The following is a 25,449-nucleotide window of genomic DNA, read 5'->3' on the forward strand; positions in this document are numbered from 1 at the left end:
AAATGCATTTAATTTCCTTCTATGACAAGCTAAATTGTTCTAAGGGGCAGAGAGAATAATAGAAGTTTTATACCCTGTGATCTGGATGAAGCTGTTAAAGTAGATGCAAACATACTGGTAAAAAAATGATAATCATAGTAGACAAATTCAAATAATGTATCAAGCAAGATCCCTCAGGCAACTCTTGTAGCACACAGGCCATCACTTTGGTAACACGGAGTTTTGCCACAGACAACTTGTATTATTTGTTCACATAAAAGGTAAGGAAGAGACAGACATAAAAGTGCTTACGAAACAAAAAAAAAAAACCCAACCAAATTCTAGAAGAACTAGTGCAAAGCCATATTCAGCTGTAATCCAACACAAAGCTAGGCTATGTAACATCAGACAAAACCCTTTTTCAGAAGGAACCTCAGCTCTGGAAAGTGTAGAAGGCTAACTACGCATCAGTGATAGCCTGTGATAATAGAAGCACCATCGCAGCACGACAGCCAGTATATCTTGGGGTATCAGGACCACAGGCAGGAGAACAAAGTCTTGGTTGCTCTATAGTGCACATGAACAGGCTCTCATCTGGATTTCTACATTCAGCTTTGGACACTGCACTTCAGGGAAAACAAAGAAATGAGTAGGAAAGAGAATTAAAAAAAAAATTTAAAAAAAGCCAGGCTGATGGAAGAGTGCCTAAGAATCCTGGCAAGAAAAGACTAAAAGAAAAAGGGTCATCTAGTTAACACAAGAAGAGCAAGTCCTGTCTTTGCAGTTGCCCTTTACTATTCCAGTATTCCTTGTCCTAATCGTGAGACACAAATTCATATGGAACAAGAGATACCTAGAGCAGAGGTAAGGAAAAGGTGCTGGATAGAAAAGGCATCTAATCCCCAGAGAGCAGGCTCCTGGAAAGTTCCAATTCCTACATTTTTTGGATTAAGTGAATTTTTGAACAATAGATGTCAGCAGTGGTCAAGGTGAAGCAAACAATGACATTTTGCTATCAAAACTAAACTACTGTTTCAGTAACAATCATCTCAAAGCACATCATCCTTCCAATTCAGCAGAATCACAAAATGATGCTGAACCACCTCAAGGACTTTCTACCCTCTCAGAAAAAGAGAGAGATCCATGGATAGGTGTTGTTGACCCTCTTGTCCCTTGTTTGTGCACTTTTTTTCCATAAGGCACAGAACTAAACTGTTTTGTTCACCTACTCTACAAGATCATAGCAGAAGCTAATTTCTTTTTAAAAACTAGTGGTGTTCTTCACTTTCCATGTCATACCCAGAGTTTTTGATCCAAATCCTCTCTGCTCAGAAGTGAAGCCATTGTTAGATGAAAAAGCATTTACAATCCAGATAAGGCAAGAGAAAAATTATTTTGCCTCCCCAAATGCAAAGCAACAACAACAACAATCAGTTCTTGAAAATTTGCAAAAATCCCTAAGAGAAAGCCCTGATTGTGACAGATACTGTAAAATATCTTATAAAAACGAAACAAGTCACCTCTAGAAGAAAGTAGTATTTCTAAGTGAAATATATTAACTCTGCACTTAAGGTAGCAGGCAAAATCTAGGGAACATGAACACCATATGTTATCTTTCCGTGGGCATATAGATGGATAAAGCCGTAAGATTTTTTTTTAAATCCAACTTTTTGGTTCTTAAACACTGTTTTCTAAAACAAGAGTGTTTATACAGTTATAGAAAATGTCACAACCTTTTCCTTTTGACTTCCCAAATCAAGACTATTTATTTTTAAATCTTACTTTCATGAGATGGAAATACCAAGACTTACTATACACCCACTTTCAATAAGTGTATATATAAAAATATTTGATGCAAAGTTTCCCAAGGAACATTTTCACATGATAAATAATACCAATAACTCCTACTAAACTAACAAGCTATCCCCAAGTTGCCTTGAGAAAAAGTCTTCATTTCAAACAATTTAGAATAACTATTTAAGTCCTAGGCACCATTATTATTATTTACAAATTCAGAGCTTATTTCTCAACTTTTGCATCTTTTCTGATATTAATCTCTAGTTCCACACAATGATGTTAAAAATGTCTGGTAGAATCAGAGAGCCCTACAATCATCACAACATGCTGCAGTCCTGCACAATACATTTGATAAAACTTATCTGCAAAACATCAGAACTGTAAGAGGTGCCTTACAATGAAGAAATGAAACCCTGAGCCACAGCAGCTCAGAAAAGGAGCAAAGCAATACTCCACCCTACCTGTTGAAGCTGCAGTCGGACTTTGCTAATGGCTCTAATCCAATGGGCTCTTGCTGGAGGAAATGGTGGTGGCTCGATGTCACCCTGGTAGCTTGAAAGCAAGAAACGGGAAATCACTACATGAAATACACTTAGGTGTAGCATTAAAGATTCAACCACATAGTGCAGTTACAGCTTCAGCTCCGAAGGAACCAACACGCTCCAGTCAGCACAGCTGTTCATGTGCTCTGGGAAGTGAGGCTAAAGCAGAGGTTTCCTTAAACCCAGGAGCCATCATGGAAACTGATGAGCTGAAAGACATGAGTTGTACACAATCCACCCCCAGGAGGAAGATGATGCTTGTGCAAACATCAGGAAAGCAGTCTATGACACCAAATCAAGCCAACACAACACACTGTTATCATGATTACAGACACAAAGAGGTGGAGAGAAGATTTTATATCCCCATGTCTACTGCAGTTCCCTTCTAGCCACTGCCCCTTCCTACTCCTCCTGCTACAAAATTTACAGCTCCTCTTAAGTGGAAACACTGGCAACAAGATTCAGCCCCGAGATTCCCCTGTGCATTAAACTATTTTGTGCAGCTTTTCAAGAGGACAGGCAGATCTGTCAGGAATGCTCCACCTCAGTGCCCCACACTACGTCTTGTAATCCCTAACCTTGTGATACCTTGGGCTTTTGATTGCATTCCTGCTTTTGTATGTTGCTGAAGTGTAAATCACACAAACACCACCTTTTCCTGCCTGCAAAGCACCCACCCCAAACTGCTGACTGTATCAAACAACCCCATAGATGAGACCAACACACATCCATGCTACAGGTCTAGCTCAAGTGCAGCTCAAGGGATCAATGCTCAGAGCTCAATTCCATGCCTACTCCATGGAGACAGGAGAGCACTGCCAGAGGGTGGAGAGAAAGGGAGCCAGTGAGGACAGAGCATCCAAGTTAGATGCCTAAATTAGCCTGAAATAGACTATGTGAATAACCTTTCCTGTGAACAAATATAGGCCAGCCATTCTGGGACAAGACTCCTGCTGCTCTGTAAGGAAAAGAGGAAAGTGAATCAGAGTTTAAAAACAGTTTAACACTTTTCTCGTCTTGTTTTCCTCTTTTCATCTTTAGTGTAAGGCTTGCCTACACATGAACTCTTGTAGTTAATTCTATCATCCAAGCACAGTGACACCAGCTGTACCCTCTAAAGGATACAGACAGGCAGACATCTTCCCATGGATCTAACTGAAACAGATTTTAAAAAAATTCCCTCATACTTATGAAAGCAAAACCACATCCATGGGCTGCAATGACTTGAATACATCATGGAAAAATGTCACTCCCAAATTTAAGTAGTGAAATTTGAAATTTCTGTAAAACCTGTGCAGAACGCAGTACTCTACTCCCCCAAACTTAGATGAAATTTTGAAGCCTGTTTACTTTTGAAGCCTGTTTTCAATACTGTTGACAGCTTGGAAAGCCAAAGTACAAGGACAAGAAAAGCTGCCACAGTGAGTCAGAGCAACATTTTTATTCATGCTGTAATTCCCTACAACTACATAAACACTAACTCTAATGGTGGTAGTCTACTACACAAGAATGGAACTAGCAAAGCTCTAACCATGAAAACACATAATTCTTGGTTGCTCAAGCATAAACCTGATCCCAGATGAGCAATGGAAGCAGCTATTTTGGGCCAGAGTACATTCCTCAAACGATAAAATCTAGCAAATGAGCTCCAAGGTGGTGTTCCTCTTCACACACACGCAAAACCCACAGTTTTAGCAAGTGTTTAGCAAGGCAAACATAGCTTCAGCTTATGTCCCATAAGTAACTGCTTGTCTACAACAGATGTTTCATAGATCATCAACTCAGTTGTCAGAAAAGGCTGCAAGAACAATGCACATAATCTGCCCTGGGAAAAAGCAAATAGAAGTATTCTCTTTGAACTAGCTAAGATAAATTGGTAATAGTTTCACCTACCTTATTTGGACTCCTCCATCAACATCCTTGGGCTTCTCCAGTTCCAGAGGTAACTTAGCTGCAGAATGGTCTGCAGGTTTTTCCTCAGTTTTGCAGACCTTCTCCTCCTCTCCTTTGCCATGAGGCTCCTCTTGCTCCTTGAGCCACACCTGACTGTCCTTCTGGTAGCTGCTCAAACTGTGGTAAGAGTGATTCGACTGCCTTTCCTGGTGATCATCTTCCTGCTCAGAGACATGGGCACTTTCATGGGAATGTTCCAGCTCACTGAGGTGAGAGCTTTCCTGGCTGACATTGCAAGAGGAGCCATATCTACTACTGCCAGCAGGACTGTGAGAGAATAAGAAAGTCCATCAGAAAAAATAGTGGCTTGAAAAAACACAAAACAACCTGCACATCTATAAAAAATTGAGCAGGACGCTACGTATTACTGAAAAGGCATGCTATGAAGTTATACTTAACTATTATATTCTTATGATTATTATGTAAATGCAGACTTGTGAACTTCAAAAGTTTGGTAAGCAGTAGAAATACTTTATACGCACATAAACCATATACACTTTTTTGTATATATATAAATATATACATACACATATATATATATACACACATGCACACTCATGTATGCTCTATACATTGGTCTTTCTTGCACCTTGCTTTACCTTACACCAACAAGAAACTGCAGTGAAGGTATTATAATAACCAGACATGAATAAGAATGGAAACACAGCAATTCAGAATAAAAGTGTTTCTGTCTTCTGCAGTTTTGTTGCAGATGGGGTCTTTATCACATCCATTTCAGTTGACTAATGTTAAAAAATAAAATTAGCTTTACTTTTATATATTATAAGTTTATGATAAAATATGTTGCAGTCAAGATGAAGACTGTCAAGGCCTCACAATGTTTTACAAAAATGGAGGAATTTTTCACAGGAAAGCCACATGTCTCACTCCAGCAGAGCTTTCTCAAGAATTTATTTTATATAAAAACCCTAGCATCACAGGGGTGTGACCTCTGTGATTGAAGACACCACTTTCAGGACTGAATTGCTAGAATCCTCAAACAAAATACAGCAGATGGAAATTTATCATGCAGTCAGGAAAACTATGACCAAGAACTAAGCAACACTCATATTTTTCTCTTGCAGTCTTAGAAGAATTTGGAGCCAGGAAGTTCTGTGAGTTCAAAGTTGCAACTGTATGATAGAGGAACACGTTTCACTTATATTTAAGTATATATACAATTCTGTGGAATATAAGTTTAGCAGGTCTCTGTTTCGATTTTTAACGGCAATTGTGACTTAGCACATGCACAGAACTGAATATACCCATGAAATACTGATACCTTCCTCTAGGGACTTTCCTAACTGCATGAAATAAATTTTGCACCAATTTTAGGAAGACCAAGCATTAGAATACCTTCACTGATATTTCTGAAAGTGTTTCAATATATTCAACAGTGTGAAGTGAACCTCAGTACTTCTGTAATGTATCATCAGTAAGTTAAATTTCTCTCTAAAATTTAAAACCTTTACCTTGCATTTTGAGAACAAAATGTTCCTCCCTACCATTACGTTCTACCTGTTACTGTTTTCTTAGCAAATACAATATTATTCTCACTACAGAAGAAAGCAAAGTGAATTGTATGTAGCAGAATTAACACACAAAGACTATAACTTCTGAAAGGCTAATGAAATCAGCACAAAAAACATCTCATTCAGTGTGACACATAAGAACACGGGAAATTAAATTACACTTACAGAAAAGGAGTGGAAAAAAGGTGAGAAATGGTCTAAAGGCTTGTACATAACTAGTAACTAGTTTGCCATATTGCCTGTGACAGCCACCAGTGACATCACAAACACTGACAACACGTAAGGGACTGGGACTAAGCTACAAATATCAGACACCAAGGCCACTCTCTACTGCTGCAGCATTGCATTATAAATGGTCAAATCCCATTTATTATGCCTCATTTGTAACTAGCCTTTTCTCATTCAGTTGTTCCATGCTATGCAGATCTGCAGCCAGTGTGTCAGGATGCAGCACTGCTCCATCAGGAGCAGAATCAAGCCCAGCTTCTTTCTCCTCAGGCTTGTCTGGCACATGCTCCTCTGCCTGATCTTTTTTCTGCAGTTCACCTGAAATCACATTCTGCTGATCCTCTGACCCATTGTCAAGCTTCTCTCCCAGCTCTTTGTTGGATATATTATCAACAGTGTTTGCATCAGATGGCTCTTCAGAACGTTCATTGTCTACAGCATCAGGCTGCTTTGAAGACAACTTCACTTCTATATTTGCATCAGTCACTTGATCCGAGACTGCAGATTTTGAGTTTTCTTCTGAACTGACTGTTCCTAACACCTTGTCATCTGGTTTTGACAAAGCCTGTGGTAGTACATGTGGTTCCTTTTTGGCAGTGGTCTCCTTGATGTCTTTTTGCCAGGGGAAGGAGAAATCTAGCTTTTTCCCAAATACTGCTCCTTGGGCACTCTCTGTCTTACTCACCTTTTCTTCACCACCTCCTTCAAACAGAGACATAGAGAGTTTTTTAAAACTGGACACGAGGCCCTCATCTGTTCCTGCTTTATTAGCAGAAGGTGGCTGCTGAGAGAAGAATGACCCAAAAGGTTTTCCACTATCAGAAGATGACATAAAGCCGAACTTTGGCAAACTAGGTATGTTCGGTATTTCAAAGACAGGTTTACTACTGCCTGTATCTGCAGCAGCATTATTAGCTTTACCCTGTTTCTTCAAGTCAGATTTGGAAGCAATCCCTTCTGCAGGCACCTCATCAATTGTTAAATGTTTTTCCTGTTCAGCAGTTTGCTTTTCTACGTCACTTGCCTTCTCTTCATTTAGCTCAGGCAGATGAACACTGGGCTCACCAGCTGGAGCTGTGGATTTGTTGTCATTACTACTGATCAAGTCCTGCTGATCAGTACCAGCATTGGCCTGATCCCCAGTAACAGCATGTTCTGATTTAAGTGTAGCACTCTCACCTAACTGGGAAAGGTTTGTGTCTGCCCTGTTAGTCTGGGCTTCCTTTTTCAGTGCAAGCTCATCAGTAGAGCCAGTGTGAAGGATGTCAGTGGCAGCCTTCTCTGCAGGTGCAGCTTCTTCTTCTATACCTGAAGGCTCCACATCTGGTTGGAAAGTATCTACATCAGCCTGGTCAGTGGCCTCAGCCTGCACTGTATCAACTGCACCACTGAGATCAGACTGGCACGGCTGAATATGTTCCACCTCACAGGGCTGTGCTTCACTATCTTGCTGCAGGACCTCAAGGGCTTCATTCTCACTAGAGACTCCTCTTTCTGGAGTGGCACTCAAAGGTTCCTCTTTAGAGGTTTCCAAGCTCTTTTCCTCTTCAGTTTCTGTTTTCTTAGGAGACTCTTTTGTGGTGCTCTCTTCTACTGAAACAGGTACTACATCGTTCTTCACAGAGGTAGAGATATCTCTTTTAGATTCTCTGGCTGCAGCTGTATTTTCTGGCTCCCTAGAGTCTTTTGCTGGAACAGACCCAGTGATATCTTTCACACCAGTGCTTTGAGGTTTAGGGGTGGATTTTGGAGGCATCTCTTTTGGAGATTCTTTTGGACCTTTAAAGATGCCAAATATATCATTTGTGAAAGCTGGTGCTGGGCCACTTGGGAGGGATGAGAAACCAAAGAAAGAGGAGCTTCTCTTCTGTGCAGGTGGAGGTGCAGTAGCTTGAGGTTGAGAAAAGAAACCAGAAAATGTTTTAGGTGGTTTCATTTTTGTCATGAAACTCGAAAACATTTCAACCGAAGAATCCAGAACAGATTTATCACTCTCAGGTTCCTTTGGTTTGCTTTGCAAATTAGGCGCCTCTGGCATTTTAGGAGGAACATGTGGCTGTTGTGCCCTTTGCAATCTGTCAGTTTGTTCAGGTACTTTTTGTTCTGGCAACTCATTTTGTACACATACTTCTTCAGAGGCCACTTCATTTTTCATGTTATCTATACTGTTTAAGTCATTTAGACCCTGGGAATCCATCTTGTCACCTGAGGCCGTGCTATGATCAACATTTTCTGAAGTTTGCTCTTTGGAAGAATAAGGCTCTTCATCAGTAGAAAATACAACACTGTCCATTTTCTCTGTATTACCCAATACATCTTCCACCCTTGGGGAAATACTCTGTTGGTCCTGAGAACCTTCTTGCACAGTGGAAGTCTGAAGGAAAGGACCAGAACCAGACAAATTGGTTATTGCGGTGTCCTTGGTCTGTGGGAGCTTTCCTAAGCCACTCTCCTCACTGGCCTGTGAAAGCTTCCCTGAGCCACTCTCTTCACTGGCCTGTGGAATTTTTTCTAAACCACCCTCTTCATTGGCCAGTGAAAACTTTCCCAAGCCACTCTCTCCATTGGCCTGTGGAAGTTTTCCTAAGTCACTCTCTCCACTGGTCTGTGGAGGTTTTTCTAAACCACTCTCTTCAGCCACTGCAGCAATACTTTCTACATTTTCCACTGCCAGTTTTTCTGATTTATTTTCTGGGATCACAAGGTTATTAGACGTTTGTTTGCCAGTCACTGCTGCAATAATATCATCAACTTCTTTTTTATTGTTTGCATCTTGTTGTGTGGTAGAACTGCTGGTTTTGACACCAGAGTCAATGGAAACACTTTGCTTCATATGTGGTTTAGCATTCACTGTTTTAGCTGGTTTTGTATTACTCTCCTGTCTAGGAGCACTTGGTGGCTTCGAGTTCACTGGTTTAGCTGGTTTTTCCTGTCCTGGAGCAGTTTGTGGCTTTTCGTCCAAAAAAGATGTCAAATTGAAGAAGCTAAAACTAGTACTTCTTTGAGGTACACTCTTGTCAGGAGCTGGACCACTGGAGAAGAAGGAAGGCAGATGAAACAGCCCCTCTGTTTCTTGCTGCTTCCCACTAGCAGGAGCAGCAGCAGCAGGTGCTGAAGGCTTTGGTTCATCTGATCCAGTGAAGAAGGAGAATATGCTCTTACTGGCTGGCTGGGATTTCGGAGCAGTGATATCAGAGAAGCTGAATGGCAAACTGAAACCCGACTCTTTGGGTGTCTGATCTGGCTTTGGTTTTGCCCAATTAGCTGTGTCTCCCACATGACCTCCCTGTTGCTTTGGTGTGACCCTCGGTGTGCTGCTTTGCTGCCCAGCTGGCTGGCCCAGCTGGCTTCCTCTGGGACCTACACTCACTGGCTTCTGTGTAGCATTTCCAGGAGGCACTTTTTTACTCTCAGGAGACCCCTCTACAGCTTTTTTGCTTTGTTGTTCCTGCTGCACCCTGGGGCTAGGAGAGACCTGCTTGTCCATGCCTTCTGTTTTCACCTCTTCTTTGGGGGTGGAGGACAGACATGGCATACTGGCACTCTGAAGACCTCCAGATTTCTCAGGTTTCTGCCTTGGCTCAGCCACAGTTCTGCTATTGGGTTTTGGCAGAGTCGTAGTACTTGAGGTTGGTTGAGAAGACACAGGCTCCACTTTGAAGAGCTCTCCAAGGGATCCAAATAAAGATGAGATGCCTGAGGTTTCCTTCTGTTCTGCCTGTTTCACCTCTTCTGGTTTACTACTTTGCCTCTTCTCTGGTTCTGGTGATGGCTGTGGTGCTTTGCTTACTTGTGTTTTAAAGAAATCAAAAAATCCAGAAGATTGGGGTTTGTTGGCAGTTGAGGTTGCAGGAGAATCTTCTCCAATACTGAACAATTTCAGAGCACTTTTAAATAATGTCTCCTCAGGCTCAGTGGCTGGTTGGTTTTGAGGTGGCTGTGGGTGACTTGGTTCATTAATAGTTGCATGCCTTTCAAGACACCTGGAAGCTGGTATTGCTTTAATAGGTCTCTCTTCTCGTATGGGCCTGCCATCCATAGCAGTTTGGCTCAGTATAGAAGGAGATCTTGTTAATCCTGGTTTTTTAACACGGATGTTTTCAGTCTGGTTTAATCCTGGCTTTTCATTTCTAGCAGCCTCCAAATTAAGTTCTAACGAAGTATTTCTTCTCAGTTCTGATGTAACAGCAAACTTCTGCCCTGCTTGCTCTCCATCCAATTTTTTATTTGGTGTAAGTGATAAAACATCAGTCTTATTTTCAGATGATACTGACCATGTGTCTGTTCTCTTCGAGGTAGAATCTTCTGATGTCTCAGAGCCAGGGCTTGTAGACTTTCCAATTAGTCCACCCAAAGCAGAAAACAAGGAGCTAACTTTGTTCACTGGTGTTTTCTTATCTTCCTCAGTCTTTTTTGTTTCTGTTACTCTTTCAGTAGATGCTGCAGTTTCTTCAGCTTTAGAAGTAGACTGAAACAGCTGGAATCCAAAGAATCCTGATGACCCATTCCCAGAAGTTGTCACTGGGACCACCTTATCAACTTCCTTGGTGTGGACTTCCTTACTCAGAGATTTATTGAAAGCTGCCCTGGAATGTGTTCTGAGATCAAGGGTTAGTGGAGGCTCCTCTGAATGATTCGGGATTTCCTTCTCAGGTCTGAAATCTACTTTGAGTTTTTGAAGTTTATAACCTGAGAAGTCTAATGGCTGCTCTCTCTGATAATAAATAGACTCCTCAAACATCTGTGAAAAAGTTTCCAAATTCATGTTCATTAGCTGGTCACTCCTCTGCAAAGCTACTGACAAATCCAGGGGTTTATTTGTTGTATAATCATCTAGACACTCTTCTTCAGCAAACCAAAACAGTTCATCTTCACTGCCAAGAGGGACTTTGAAACCACAAACAGCAATTGTGTTGTCTTCCAGAACAGCTCTTGGAATGGAATCCATCTGGAAATTATAATCCCAGCAGTCCATGTAGGAGTAAGTTTCAGGAGCACACACATAGACATACTGTCCAGTGGGATCAGTGAGCAGGGAATACACATACTGGTTGTCACTGTACATGTAGTATCCACAATCACCATCTTCTGATGGCCACCACACACCCTGCTCAAGCATCATTATCCACTCCTGATACTCCCGGCTATAGGATGAGTACATTAAGCCTTCATCCATACTTAAAGTCTCTTGGTCAATTAATGTCCACATCGTTCCATCACAGCCAGAGGAGTAGCTCAAATCCATGGGCAACTCTTCAAATGAGTAACTGCCCTCTCTTTCAAAGGGTGGAAAGTTATTGTAACTTTCATTGAGAGAATCACCAGTCCATGCATCATTTTCTTCCAAACAAATGTCTTGAAACATTAACTGGTCAAATGACTCATATGACATCATACTTAAATCTAGACTCTGTCCATCAAAATTGGATGGCCAATCCATCACATTTGCATTTCTGTCCTTTTTACAAAGATTCACTACCACATCATTTTCAGGCCAGTCCAAGAACTGAGGGGGCAGAACAGGGTTCTGGCTTAACACGTAGTAAACTGGTACTGCTATTCCATGAGTGTCAGCCAGTCCCCCTACTTCATATTCCCATTCAAAGCTAGAATGGCTCCTTGTTTCCTGATAAGCTGTGTACTGCTCCCTAGAGTTGTAACTTTTATTAGTCAAACTCAGAGATTCATTTGATCCTTTGTTCAAAGGAGTCGGAAGAACTTCAGATTCTGCATCCTGGTGAGGAACATGCCTACTATTTACAGGCTTTCCAGACAAGTCTCGTACCTTAGCTTCCAGATTTAGGGCCTCAGGGAGCACAGGATGCCCAGGGTGGGGAACATGAGACTCAGTTGTTTCATTTACTCTTGCACTGGACGAGTGGTCAGTAGTGGAAGATTCTACTGTTTTCATATTATCCTGCTTCTCCTTTGGTTTTGGCAGCAGATTTTTTAAGAAGCTGGAAGCTTCCTGCTTTTCTCCAGTGCTACTTAGTCTGTCAGAAGCCATTTGTGAATTAGTGGGTTTTGTCTCTGAGCTAGAATCCTCACCTCTATCAAAAAGCTTCATGAAGCCCAGAGAATTTGGTTTTGCCTTCTCTTGCTTACATTCAGACAAATTTTCACTTGAAGCAAACCTAAATAAGCCAGAAAATAATCCAGAAGTGCTTTTCTGACCATCACTCTCGCTTTTAGGAGTCAAGTCTTGATTATTGGCTGTGTTTTCATTTGAAGAAATCTGAAGAAAGCCAGAAAGAAAACCTGGAGTGTGCTTCTTCTGAGTATCATCTGCACTTAGAACTTCTGGCCCTTTGGCTGAAGAGGTGGAATCAACTGAGCCTTTGCTTATGTCTGCTGCATTTACTCCTTCTTTCATCAGTCCTCCTTTCACATTTCTAGGTTCTTCTTGAGTACTCTTACCTTTCTGCTGCTCTTCTTTGGCCTTAAGAGTAGCAGAGGCACCATCCTGGCAGTTTTCTCTGTTTACCTGGACAGTAGATAGGTCTTCTTTATTCGTGTTTCTCCTTTGTAAAAGTTCCTCCTTATTGTTTGATAAATTTGGGACTGAGCTAGATTTTATTGAAACAGCATTTTCTGAATTACTGTTCCTGCCTTCATGCAAAGAATTACCACTAGAACCCTGATGACTTTTTTGGTCCTGTGTAGGTACTAGATTTTCTGCAGAAGAAAATTTAAATAACGATGACATAAAGCCTCCCTTCTCATTCCTTTGTTCCTGCTTTGCTGAAGAACCCAGCCCACTGATAAAAGGAAGTTTCCCAGTGAAAGGAAATGAGTGCTCTTCCTTTGATGAAGTATTTTGTCTTATATCCTCCTCAGACTTATGGCCTTTAAAATGCTCAGATGTACCTTCTTTCTTCCCTTGTTCAGCAGAAGGAAGCAACAATTGACTGAAAGATTTTTTAAGTGGGCTAAAAAAGCTTTCAGATGCTGTACCCTGATCTTGAGGCTGTGACTTAGGTTCCACATTACCTCTGTTTTGCTTGTTTGCAAGTCCATGGCCTGCAGGATGCTGATCCTCTGAGTGATTTGCAGGAGACTGCTTTCTGGCAGTGGGCATACTCTCTACTGAAGTGGCACCTGGCTGACTTGTAATAGGATGCAAATCTGGTTGCTTCTGTGGAGCATCTGGCTGCTTGGGAGCTAAGAGACCATCAAGATTGGCTTTCAGACTGAAGGAACTAACTGAGTTTGTGAGCCTGCCAAAGATGGAAGACACAGAAGTGCTACTTGCGTTTACCTCTGCCTCACTTCTAGTCTCACCTTTCTGTGCCTCTGGAACAGTGCTGCTTGTCCTGGCTGACGTCTGTCCAGATGGTGTTTCACTCCTTTTTGCCTCCTCAACTTTCATAGCATGGCTGTCCCTGGTGTGCTCCTCTTTTGTGACTTCTTGTTTTGGCACTTCCTTCTCAGAGAAGATCTTCAAAGGATTAAACATACCTAGAACTGAATTCACAACTGAATGCTGGTTCTGCTGGCTGTCAGCAGAATTTCCTTGTGTTTGCTGGGGAGGTTGTGTTGCAGAAGCCTTACTGTCTGTCTCTGTGGTTTCTGGCTTGTTGGAGTTTGTGTTCTGGGCTCTTTTATCACCACTCACCTGGGATGGTAGCAAAGACTGAACAGAAAACTTGGGGTCAGATTTACTATCTGCTGCCCCTCCAGAAGAACTTTCACTTTTAGCCTTACTAGTAAATACATTCAGGATTCCACCTTCTGATGAGTTTTTGTTTTCTGTGTTCTCTGGAGTGGAAGACACAAGTTTTTCAACAGAGGCTGTGAGTTGCTTTGTGCTTGACCCCACCTTCTCTGTGAAAGAGCTGAACAGGGAATTCACTGTATTTTTCACCCCTGACAAGTCTGGAAGAGATTCAGTTTTGCCTTTGGTACTCTCCTCTGCAGCAACATGTTTGGACTGCTCAGACTTTTTAGCTTCTGCTGAATTATCAGCGTTATCCTGCTTCAGTGGCACATTCTCAACACTTTTTTTTGTTTCTGGCAATGCACCAAACTTGCTGATTTCTTCCTCCTTTTCAGCCAAATATTCAGAGACTGATTCTACCAGACACTGAAGTTCATCCATTGTGTCTATATACTCCTCACTGGGTTCTTCAACAGGAGACAGTGTTAAGTCTTGCACAGGATGACCACACTTACTCTCTTTAGTTTTATGGTTTTTATCAGAGCTAGCTTTTAACTGGGAGCCCATATTTGCAGGGAAATTAGCAGTTATGTTTCTCAAATGGCTAATGTCAGAATCATACCATCTTTTTGAAAGTGTAGCCAGTTCCCCCATTTCATCATCTGAAACAGGTGAGTACTGGAACTCATCAGAAGCACTGCTGTCAAATTCCTCAAGGACATCAACAGGCACAAAAGTGTTCTCTAGCATCCTCATGCGTTTCATGTCCTCAGTGTTACTCAGGAGAAGCAAGTCCTCATGGTTCATCCCCTGCTTGTTGGGCAACTTGCCACTTTTAACCATTAACCCATTTTTGTATGGACGTAGGACCGGATAAGCAGGCAACCCCTTACCTTCGGAGTTACTGGTATATTTTCCAATTCTGTCATATACTGAGAAATCATCAATGGGTTCAGAACTAGGTGCCACGCCATTGAAATAAACTGTTTTCTCCCCAGGAAACTGCAGACCTCCGTTACTTATTCGTTCTCTGTCTTCAAATTTGTATCGCAGCTTCTTTTTCCTTCTTCTATCAATTGTATCATATTCCTGAGGATACCTAGGAACATCTACAGACCCTGACTCCAGACACACATTTTGGCAGCACCTTGATCTTTCACAGTGATTTAAATTTTCTCTTTTTGAAAGAGTTTGCATCTTTCTCATGTTTTTCTCATGCCAGCTTCTAGTTTTATGAGGTTTTTTTAGGAAATCCTCTATTAACAGTTTTCCTTGCTCTTCATAGTTACTGTCCTGTTCTTCTTCTCCATCTTCAGTGTCAAATGGAATGATCCTGACACTCTCATTTCTACCTAGAGATCCTTGTCTAAGATGAGAAATAAAGGGAGTGGGAGGGAAAGGAAGAGGCATCAAAAAAAATAGGAAGGGAAAAACGACAGTTTTAAAAAAAGCTATAGGAAGGACAGAAAAAATAGTAATGGAAAAACATGCAATAAATAAATGAAAATTAAAATCAGAAACATTGAGAAATAACAAAATTGAAAACCTGCCAATCTACCACCATTACGCTTCAATCAAATAGTCAAAAAAACCAGCATGGGTTGTGAGATTCTATCAGTTATGTCTGCACAAAATTTAGAAATGCCTTTCTGAGGGAGAACAGCTTTTTGTGATCAAGTGAGGGCACACAGCCTTGGCTGTACCAGTACTCTGCTGTTGCTTTTTTAGGCACGCTGAAAAGAAGTCACTTATTGCAGCAACAGGACTACTTTGAGATGCAGTGCCCACGCGCATCATTCTACTATGCTGTGCCTGCATTTCAGTCACCCTGGGCTGCAGATTTTGTTTCCGCAGTATTCATAAAGCACACAGGGACTCTATATCTCCTAGAGGTGGCAACAGAGCAGAGAATTCATCTGGAGACGTGGGAGTCACTGGACTCCAGGCAAGTGGGGACAAGACAAAATGCAAACTGTGGGCACAAGCAACAAGAGGAGTTTCAGCTATTTCACCATTCCTCTTTGCTGAGAGAGCTCTTCCAGCAGCTAATGGCCTCAAGGTGCCCCTACCAACACAAAATTAAGATTCTCAGAGCTGTTACTGGACCAGGAGGCAAAACAAAACAGTGGTGCTGGATATTAGCCCATCATAAGCCTCAGATGCTTTTCAGGATCTGTATACTTCCCATTTATAATGCATCTGAACAGAGCCAACAACTTATACTGGTCCATTGTGGGAGAATGGATTAAGCTGTGAAACAATCTGATGTTTCCTAGAAACCCGAGTAAATGACCCTTGGGATTTTAGGATTAATTCTTATCCATTGGTCAGTAGGATTTATCTCAATTGTTCAACAGCCCCAAGGGTAGCAGCAAGGAAACTTCTTGATCTAAACCTCACAAGGACAGCTTCTGACAATCTTCATACAAACAAATAGGTAGAAAGTGAATGTAAAAACATCAAAATGATATCTGAAAGATGCAACTCCACCTCACTTCACTCACTGCTGAGAACTAAGGAGAATGTGGGCATGTATGTCCCTAACCCCACAGTGCCATAGAAGGGAAAAGACAGAGGGCACACGGGCATTTTACAGATACTGCTAATCCAAGAGTCTTCATCATGAGACCTGCACAGAGCACAACAATATATGATGCAGATGGGATAGCCCTGAAAGAGAGATGGGTCATTGCATTTTCTTCTGCTGCTTTAGTGCTGCATTTCCAACAATATTAGCTAACTTATACTAATTGGAAAGATGCTCATCACTTTAAATGACTCCTGTTATACACAGTTTAGAATGTTACTACACTTCTTAGTCACTATTTTAAGCTGGCAATTGAAATAATTTTCTTTTAAAGATTCCCAGGACTATCAGTTACTGGATCAAACCCTTCAAAAACTCAGCTGAAGGCAATGGAGCTACACGAACATCTGAAGAGCCATTATCTGTAAATGCTGAACCCAAAAAATTTACTAATTTAGGCATAAAGAAAATTCTTTCTAATTGAGCTTCTGTCCTGGGTTGCAGTGTAGGATGTACACAAAGTATTTATTCTATCACCATCTTCATGAACTGTTGAAACCAGGTGGGCTAGTGTTTTCCCAAGCCCCCTGCCTCTTCTGCTAATGGCCTTTGGAGTGTCTTCTGCTAATGGCCCATTAACGCCTTTGGGGTGTCTTCTGCTAATGGCCCATGAGTCACAGGTCCCTCCAGGGGTTATCTCTGTTAATGGGCCATCAAGGACCCATTTCACACTTCTCATGCTATTGTGAGATGCTCTGCCCAGGGGGAGGAGCCAAGCATTCTCACCTGGATATAAGCTGGTATGTGGGACAGTACATGTAGCACTTACCCACTGGATTCCCGGAGGAGCAGAGCTCCCAGACCTTTCTACAGGATCACTGCTTCAGGAAGAGCACCTCACCTGGACTGCTTCCACCATCCTGCTCAGGTTGTATTCTGACCTTGTCAGTGATCCTTTGTGTTATTGCATTTATTTTATTTTGTTTTTACCTTTTTACCTTTCTTCTTATTAAATTATATCTCTGACTTGGAGCCTCTCACTCGTTTTGCTTTCAAACCACAACAGCTTCTTTCCCTACATGTGTTTCCTCTGCTCTTTTACAAAGCATCCCTTTTACTAGAAATAATGATGAGAAAACCAACATATGAGAGGAGAAAGGGATATCAGCCTAGCATTTTACTACTATAGAGCTAAAAAATAGCTGAGGAAAACAGCAAATATCAGCTGAAATGTATCACAGGAACACTTCAAAGCAGCAACAGTGAGGAGACCAGCAGAGAGGGTAACCCATTCATCTGACACATCTAGAGACTCAGATGTGGACTCTAGGTCAGTGTGTCCTCTCACAGTGGAATCTATGCTATCATATGGAGCAAGACTAGGGAGGTATGGAGGACAGTTAAAGAAAATGAGCAGTACAAAGAAAAGTTAGTGTATAAACAAAAAAAACAAAAAAAAAACAAACAAAGAACAAAACCAAAAAACACCCCTCCCCCCCCCCAAAAAAAACCAAAACAAAACAAAAAAACAAAAAAAAAAAAAAAAAAAAAAAAAAACCACCAACAACAAAAAACCAAAAAAAACCACCACAACCCAAAAAAACTGGGGAAAGATGTCTGCTCTTCTGAAGCCAACTGGTTGCTGGCAGCAAAACACACTCCAAGGACAAATAACAATATTGCTTGTCATCCTTGGGAAAGGTCAGAAGAAAATACATTACTTCTATCAAAGGAATATGATCACACGTAACAGCTAATAAAGAGAAGCAGAACCTTTTCACCCAAACTCAAATATTTTAAAAAGAAACCCCAAATGTCAGAGCAGACAGTTTCAACGGAGGCATTTTGCCACTGACAACCTTTTGTCCACTTCAAGACAGGTTTTAGCGGGTTTTTGTCTGGTTCTTTTGGGTCTGACCAGGAGAGCCTCCTACAAGCCCTCATTTTCAGGCAACCATCAGCTGCAGTCTGCCAGGAACACTGATGTCATCAGGTGACTGCCCAGTACACAGCACAGAGAGCTGCTAGGAATGAAAGTCAAATACAATTTGTTCCTGTAATACTGAGCTACAACTTTGCTTTGAAAATATTTAAGATCTACCCACATGCTTCTTTTCAGCCAGCTTGTTAGAAATACCTTTCTGGTAAGTAAGAGAATCCCACATAGCTTCTTCGGAAAGCTTATTTGCATATTTTATGTTTTAGGATTAAATACGTGGCAAAGAATCTTGTTGGGCATGTGGAAAATGCACATGGGAATAGGAATGCTCAGATTACCCCATAGAGGATTTGCCTTTCTGGACTGGAAGCAATTTTAGACCATAGGAAACTACAAAGCTCATGATTTTTAAGTAAATTTTATCAGCCCAGATCCTTTTACATCAATACTTTAAGAAAATCAGGAAAAAAAATATATATTCCAGCTTGATATTCTCTAACAATTCAAACTAGCAGTGGTTCTTTGGAAGGTCTTACAAACACATTTATCTTTTAGATACAGATATAAATTACATATACACTGACTCCAAGCAAAGTGAGCCATGAAAAACTACCTGTACTGTTAACAGCATTCCAAGAAATCACACAACTCCAAAAATATGCCTCCCATTTGGCTTCCCCTGACTGGGGTGTCCAACATATTGTTCAGCTCAGCTCTTCAAAAAGAAAAAGCCTCAGCTCATCCTCTCAGTCAGATCTTCAGCAATTTTACCACTGCAAGGCAGCAGCACAGACTCACATGGGAGAGAGAATAACTTGCTTATATATAAAACATTTAATGAACTAGGAATAGAGTGCTAGGAATGACACATCATACTGTAGTAAATGCATTTTGTTGGCACATTTGCTTCTATTCTTGAAACCTCAGTAACACTAACAACATTAGATGCTACCTTCACCCTTTACCATTATTATCATACATCAAGAAGGGCAAAACTTAGCCTCAGCCACCCAAGACAATAACTGAATTTAGGTTCAGGCTTCAGAAAACAAGAACATTTGCACCAAGGGAGATAAGGTAGAGCAAATCAGTTATAATACAAATAAAACTCGGCACCTCTTACTGTGATAGTGCTTGAGTAGCTGCCTTTTCTTTCCTAACTAAGCAGAAACTTAGCCTGTTCTACAGAACCACTCTTACCAAGCTGACCAGCACTGTCCAAAATCTTCTGCTTTCACTTGGCACAACTAGCACTAGCTCACAGCCATTGATCCCACTAAGTTAGGGCTGCAATGCTGAATACTTCAACAAGCTAAAAACTTGTGAAACTACTGATTTATGGTAAAAAAAAATAAACTCAGAGCAAGCAAACTCTTTCATACAGCTGAAAGTAAATCGAAGGTGAAAGCACACCATTCACAGTGTTACATGATAACAGGAACAGAAGGGAAAAAAACCAACAACTAATCAGTTACAGACTTTCTTCCTGAATACATTGTTTTGGCAGATCTAATAGAACTGGAGAAGAGTAAATAAATCTCTACCAAGAAAGAAGCTCCCAATGGGATAACTGTGCTAGAAAGTATTTCACTGGCTTTGGAGACGCACCTATGCCATGGTATCAGAACAAGCAACTACCCACTACTCTAGCCTTCAGAAAGTATGGGGAAAGTACAACCAAAATTAAATGACCAAAAGTTAAGCATATCTTTTAAAGGTAACTGCCTAAACTGAGATCTGGAACTCATACCCTCATGGGTTTTTCCATGTTCACAGCAGAATTCCAGTGTCAACAACATACATAACGTCCTCCTATCAGAAGACTTATAGAGCCCTTGATCGGCCCTCCCCTGACAGCTCAGTACCTTCATGGCCTGCAGTGGAAAAACAATGGGGAAAGGAGAGCTACCTATAAAACAGCACTCACCTGACAGCCACATGCTCCCGATAATCCAGATCATAATTCTGGAGGGAGTTGGCACAGGAATCCCGCAGAACTCGCTGCTGCTGCAGGCGGGCTGGGCCCGTGAACTGGTGCACAGAGGCATTGGGCTGCACGGTGGTGTGGTATGGAGGGGGAATGCTGTTGCTTGTCTCGCTGCGGTAGTCGCTGTCCCGGTCATCCACAGCACTGTCAGCATCTTCAAAGGCTAAGAGACAAAAACAGTTTAAGGGCATAGCTCTCTCAATTTGCCTTGCTGCGACAGTGGAGCCCGTTTTGTTTTGGAGGAATAACAACCAATATTTATGCTGTGGCTATATCTCCATCTGGGAGCTGGCTATAACCTCCAGTTCTCTCAAGTGATTACCAAGGAACTGCAGTGATCAGATCCATACCCTCCTTTCCCCCTTCCTATTACAGGAGTTTGTTTTTCTTTAGTCATTACTCATAAGCAGATTAAGACATTGTTATTTAAAATAAAAGAAACACACCCCACACCCCCCCCCCCGCACTCCGACAAAATAACCAAACAACAACAACAAAAAACCCAGCACCCAAAATTTCAGGTACTTTGCTGCTGCCAAAATGAACCTTTAAATACTGGAAAAGAAAGAAAAAAACACAAACCCTAGAACAATTCTTTGTGGAAAGGAGCTCTTCCTGAAAACTTTTCAACCTTTAAGCAGTAATACTGTCCTTTCTCAGCATTCCTAACCAGAACTTTGTGGTTCTGGGAGGTTTTTTAAATAGTATTAATTTAAGAGAAATTAATGGAAAGTACCCAGTAGGAAAATCAGAAGAACTGGGAGAACAGTTCTCCTTATAAACAATTATATTACTTCTTTTGGGGGAAAATTGCTACATTTAACAAATACAGCTAAATTACCTTAAGCATAGTACTTAACACTAATAATAACCTTCGCAAAAAAAAAAGCTCCTTTCCAGTGAGTTCCTACCCCTGCAGAAACTCTTCTGCTTGATAACCCCCCAGGAAGGAGAATGCCAAGTTATAGTGAGGTATCAAAAATATACAGCTGTGTATGGCTGTGCAGGATGCAAGGTTATCTTTGCAAGCTTACTGTGAAATACACACAACACCATAAGGCAGAGGAGTGCACCATTAACATGCTTGAAACAAAAGAAAATAATGATCAGCCATTATTCATTCTTTCTGCCACCAAGTCTCTCTAAAAAGGACAATCAAATTAAAGCCCTCTCTGGTAGGTTATCCAGTGGTGTCCTACATAGTCATTCATCATGAGGCTGAACAATAAGGTGAAAGTGCTCTTTACATTCCAGATCCCTAAAGAACCCTGCATTTAAGTGCTGAAATTCCAAGAAGATGGAATGCAGCATCAGGGAACCCCTTTTTCTTCCATGGGTGCTTCCCATACCTCTAATTCAATTCCTGTTTTTTAATCTAAGGTACAATTTGTTCTTGCTGGTCTTTTCAGTTCCTTCACAACAGTAAGATTAGCTTTAAAGTGGAAGAGGAGAAAAGAACAGCAGCAGTAAATATCTGCAAAATATGGGCCACTTGAAAAAGCCCTGCTTTACACTCTTCAGTGGAACCAATTCAATTTGATTGTCCACACTGAAAACGGAGTTAAGCCTCCTGCTTTTTTGTAGTTTAAATGCTGCAGGGTTCTTGTCAGTCTCTAGTCAATTGAATAGAAATGAACAGCAATTGTATGCTGCTGTATTCAGCTTTATTAAAAGCACAGTGTCCATCAATTTTATCCCAGTTCAGTGCTTAGGAAAAATATTCAAAATTTACTACACAAAAATTATTTCATATGCCAAACCTCACTGAGGAGCACCAAACTTCCAGCCCATGGAGCAAGGACCAATCTAGTTGTCAATTATGAGGCTCACACTGACTTCACAAGAATAACAAGCTATTACTCAGCTGAGCAATGTCATTGTTATTGCCCAACATTTGAGCCATTGCCATCTAATGAACAACAATTACTTCGACTGGGACAGAAGACACATTGCTCCAAAAAGTCTTTTAATGCCTCATTTTGCTGTTCGACTAATTTCTTAGTCCCATCAGATGTTACTGTCATTTAAGGTAAAGCCTAAATAACTCTTGTTTGATGGGAAGTTCCTCAGCTGTGGCTCTGTAATCATCACAGCACTTGTAGAGGCTGAAGGCAGCCTAACTGAGACACAGGTTTACGGTCAACAGCTTTAGGGATAAGCAATTTACCTAACTTCCAATGTATAACAAAAAATACAAATCAGTAGTACAATTATGTAGGAAAAAATATATGAATCCAGTGACTCACTCATATGCGAGTGCAAAGATTTTAGAAAGTTACATTTATTAGGAAGCAGAACATTGCCTCTATGGGTCAGCAACTTTGACCAGCTGACAGGCTCAGAGAATTCCAAATGAATCAGACTGTTGGAGAAGCACTATCTGAATTTGTTAACCAGTCACTGCATCTCACCTCTGCACTACCAAACGAAGATTTCCCACATAAATCACAGTATCTCTAAGCAACATCCAAAAATAGCTGATTAGTGTAAATGTTAATCAAACATTTAGAGCACATATGTTTATAAAAGCTGATACCAGAATTTCTCAGAGTTCTCACTGGTTTTTTGCAGGAGGAAGTCTCTTTGAGGTCACGACACGAAATGTCTCCCTGCGGCATGTTTAAAGTATGCAACGCTCCATGAGGCAGGAGCATGTTTTTTCTCTAATGTATGCCCCATGAACCTAACAACATCCACAGATGTTAATACCAGACAGAAATTGTCAACTGACTCATAAATAAGTGCCAACTCAAAAACCTCTTAGTCATGCTGAACTGCAACTACCCTATGAGCAATCTCACTTTATTTAACAGAAGTGGTCTCAAATGAAGACATTGCTCAGCCTGATGAGAAGCATCAAAACCTGGCCCATATGTGGCTTATAGCACACATTTCCTTTGCAAGAAAGTATTTTCTGAAATGCTAACATATAGTGATGATCCCATTCATTAACATACTGATGCTTAAATTTTAATTAAGAGACTGACAAAAACGTGCAGAAGTGGCTTTGGGGATGCAGCGTCCCTTCAAATGGAGGCACTACAGCCTGTGTTTCAGCAAAATATGCCTCACAACACACATGGTGTAATAAATTCAAGTACCATTTTCTTCAAACAGGTGATAAAACAAGTCTTCTATAAGCAAAGTTGGAGTTTAGCCTCAGTCTCAGAAGATCAGTTAAATTGGTAACAAGACACATAACCATAAACATAAAAAGACAATATTTTTTTATCCCAGTTTGAGAAACTTCACATATACCAAAGAGCTGTCAAGGGATGAAAACTGTTTCTTTGTCACTGGACCCATCGTATAGAGCTGTGGATAAGGCTGAAGGGCACGGCAGAAGCATGCTGTTCATGTTCCATTATTGAATATTCATGCATATAGAAGAAAACCCATGGGGGTAGTCACATCACATAGCAGGATTTCATAGAGTGGGAAAAATCAAGGAAGGAAATACCTTCTGTGACTGTTATTCCTCCCCCTAATTCCTGCCCCTGGAAGTTATAATATGACTGCTGCAGGGTAGAACATAAAGAGTTTTTAATATCTTGACCTCAAAACCACTTTGACAGCCCTGCTCTACCAGCTCAACTAGTCCCCTTTAGCCTCTGGCAGCTTTGTTTAAATCAAACTTGAGGACAGGAAGGAAAGCTAGCAACAAGACTATTACAGATGGCTGGAAGAATGCACTTGAATAAGTGGTTTTGCTGGTTTAAGGTCCTAAGGCATAGCAGGAGCTCTTCTCAAAATATTGTACTCAGTTGAAATTGCCTCCTGCTTTTCTAGCACAGTGCGTCATCAGCCCCTGGGAGATGAAGTCAAGTCCCCCAAGCCTTAGTTATCTTGTACAAACTTGTCCAAAATCTTGGACAAAAGCAAAACCCTCATTAGTTCTCCAAAACAAGCACTGAGCATTTCACAGCTTTTGTCTATTTTAATAAAGGTAGAAGAAAATAAAGTGTACTAACTGGAGGAATAACTTCCAGGTCAGCAAAAGTCTGTCAGCTCCACACCAAGGACGTTGCAATTAATTCACCTTCCCTGCCCGTCATCCATTTAAACTCCTTTTCATCATAGCTGCCAATAGCTTCTTTCCTCAAGCCTCAGATCTCACTGTGCCATCATCTACTGAACCACTGGTCACTTCTGACAAATACTTTCTAAAATCTTATAACCAAAATGCATACTAGCTTAAAGAGGACTACTGAAATAAGAAGGAAGGAAAAAAATATCTCAAAAAGACAAAAGCGTGTTTTATGAGGTTGTTCTATATCTTTTTTATTATAAAACCACCTAGGTTTTGAGAAATTATTTAAATGCAGCTTTTTCTACTTCTAAATGCAGGTCATTCACCGTATTACCTCATGCCTTAAAAATACATTAGAAATTTGCATATTTTTAAAGACAGCAAGTTTGCAATATTAAGTCTTCAGTTTAAGAGCTTTCATAATCCTGTTTTTGTCACTTGAATATACTCTGCTGCTAAAACACTCAACAGCCAAGAACAGAACTGACAGGCTGAAACGCAAAGACTCCCCTGAACATTTACCCTACTTTTTCAAGTCTTTCCCTTTCCTAAAATGAAACTAGGTCAACAGTCCAATATGCCTCTTTCCTAAAACACCCTCTGCCCAACTAACAAGGGTCTGGACTACAGCACTCCTCTTGCATGAAGCTCTGAACAGGAAAACGTCCTCCACTACCAACAACATTTTGTTTCTTCTGCTTCCTTCTCAGCTGCTGTTTAAGTGTTACAATCAGAAGTGTGTTTTTCATTATATTGTCAAGCTAATGGAGTTCACCTGGAAACACCAATAACATTGGCCCAAGCCTGACTGTAAGGATGCTAAAATGATTTCAAAGAGGACAGCACAGCAAGGAAGAAGGAAAGGGAGAGAGGGAGGCTCATGAATACAAGCACCTTTTAAAACAAAACCACCAAACACTGACTCTCTGGATAAACAGGAGAAATACACGTACACAACCCTCCTAGACCTCTCACTGAATAGTGCTTATACACCCCATTTCCCTCTCAAATATCCAAAAATAGAAAATAAGGCTATTTAGGACACTAGTCCTTCCCTGAGTAGCGTAATAAAGTTAATTAGTAACCTCTCGGTTATCCTACCACACATCCAAGAACAAACAATTGAGACATCCAGCACTGACAGCACAAGCGAGTTGGTCAACATTGCCAATGCACGAAGAACTTACATTTGATCAAAGACAGGAGAACAAGGAGGACAAAAAATATTGTGGGAGAAGAAATGGGGAAGTCACTAGTGGAAGACTTCTAAAATGCAGA

General features: G+C 41.0%; 1 protein-coding gene across 3 annotated transcripts in view; it reads right to left on the reverse strand.

Moving 5' to 3' along the window:
* The window catches only part of LOC310922661 (protein unc-13 homolog B-like), a 208,411-nt gene that overhangs the window by 125,482 nt on the left and 57,480 nt on the right, over window positions 1-25,449 (reverse strand). For all 3 annotated transcript variants that reach the window (XM_083883374.1, XM_083883373.1, XM_083883372.1), the window contains 3 exons: window positions 20,082-20,304; window positions 4,212-4,538; window positions 2,238-2,328 (listed from right to left, as the gene is read on the reverse strand). In XM_083883374.1, the coding sequence (XP_083739500.1) occupies window positions 2,238-2,328; window positions 4,212-4,538; window positions 20,082-20,304 (641 nt within the window). The remainder of the gene's footprint in view (window positions 1-2,237; window positions 2,329-4,211; window positions 4,539-20,081; window positions 20,305-25,449) is intronic.

This window comes from Zosterops lateralis (assembly GCF_965231275.1).
Source record: "Zosterops lateralis genome assembly, chromosome: Z".
NCBI lineage: Eukaryota > Metazoa > Chordata > Aves > Passeriformes > Zosteropidae > Zosterops > Zosterops lateralis.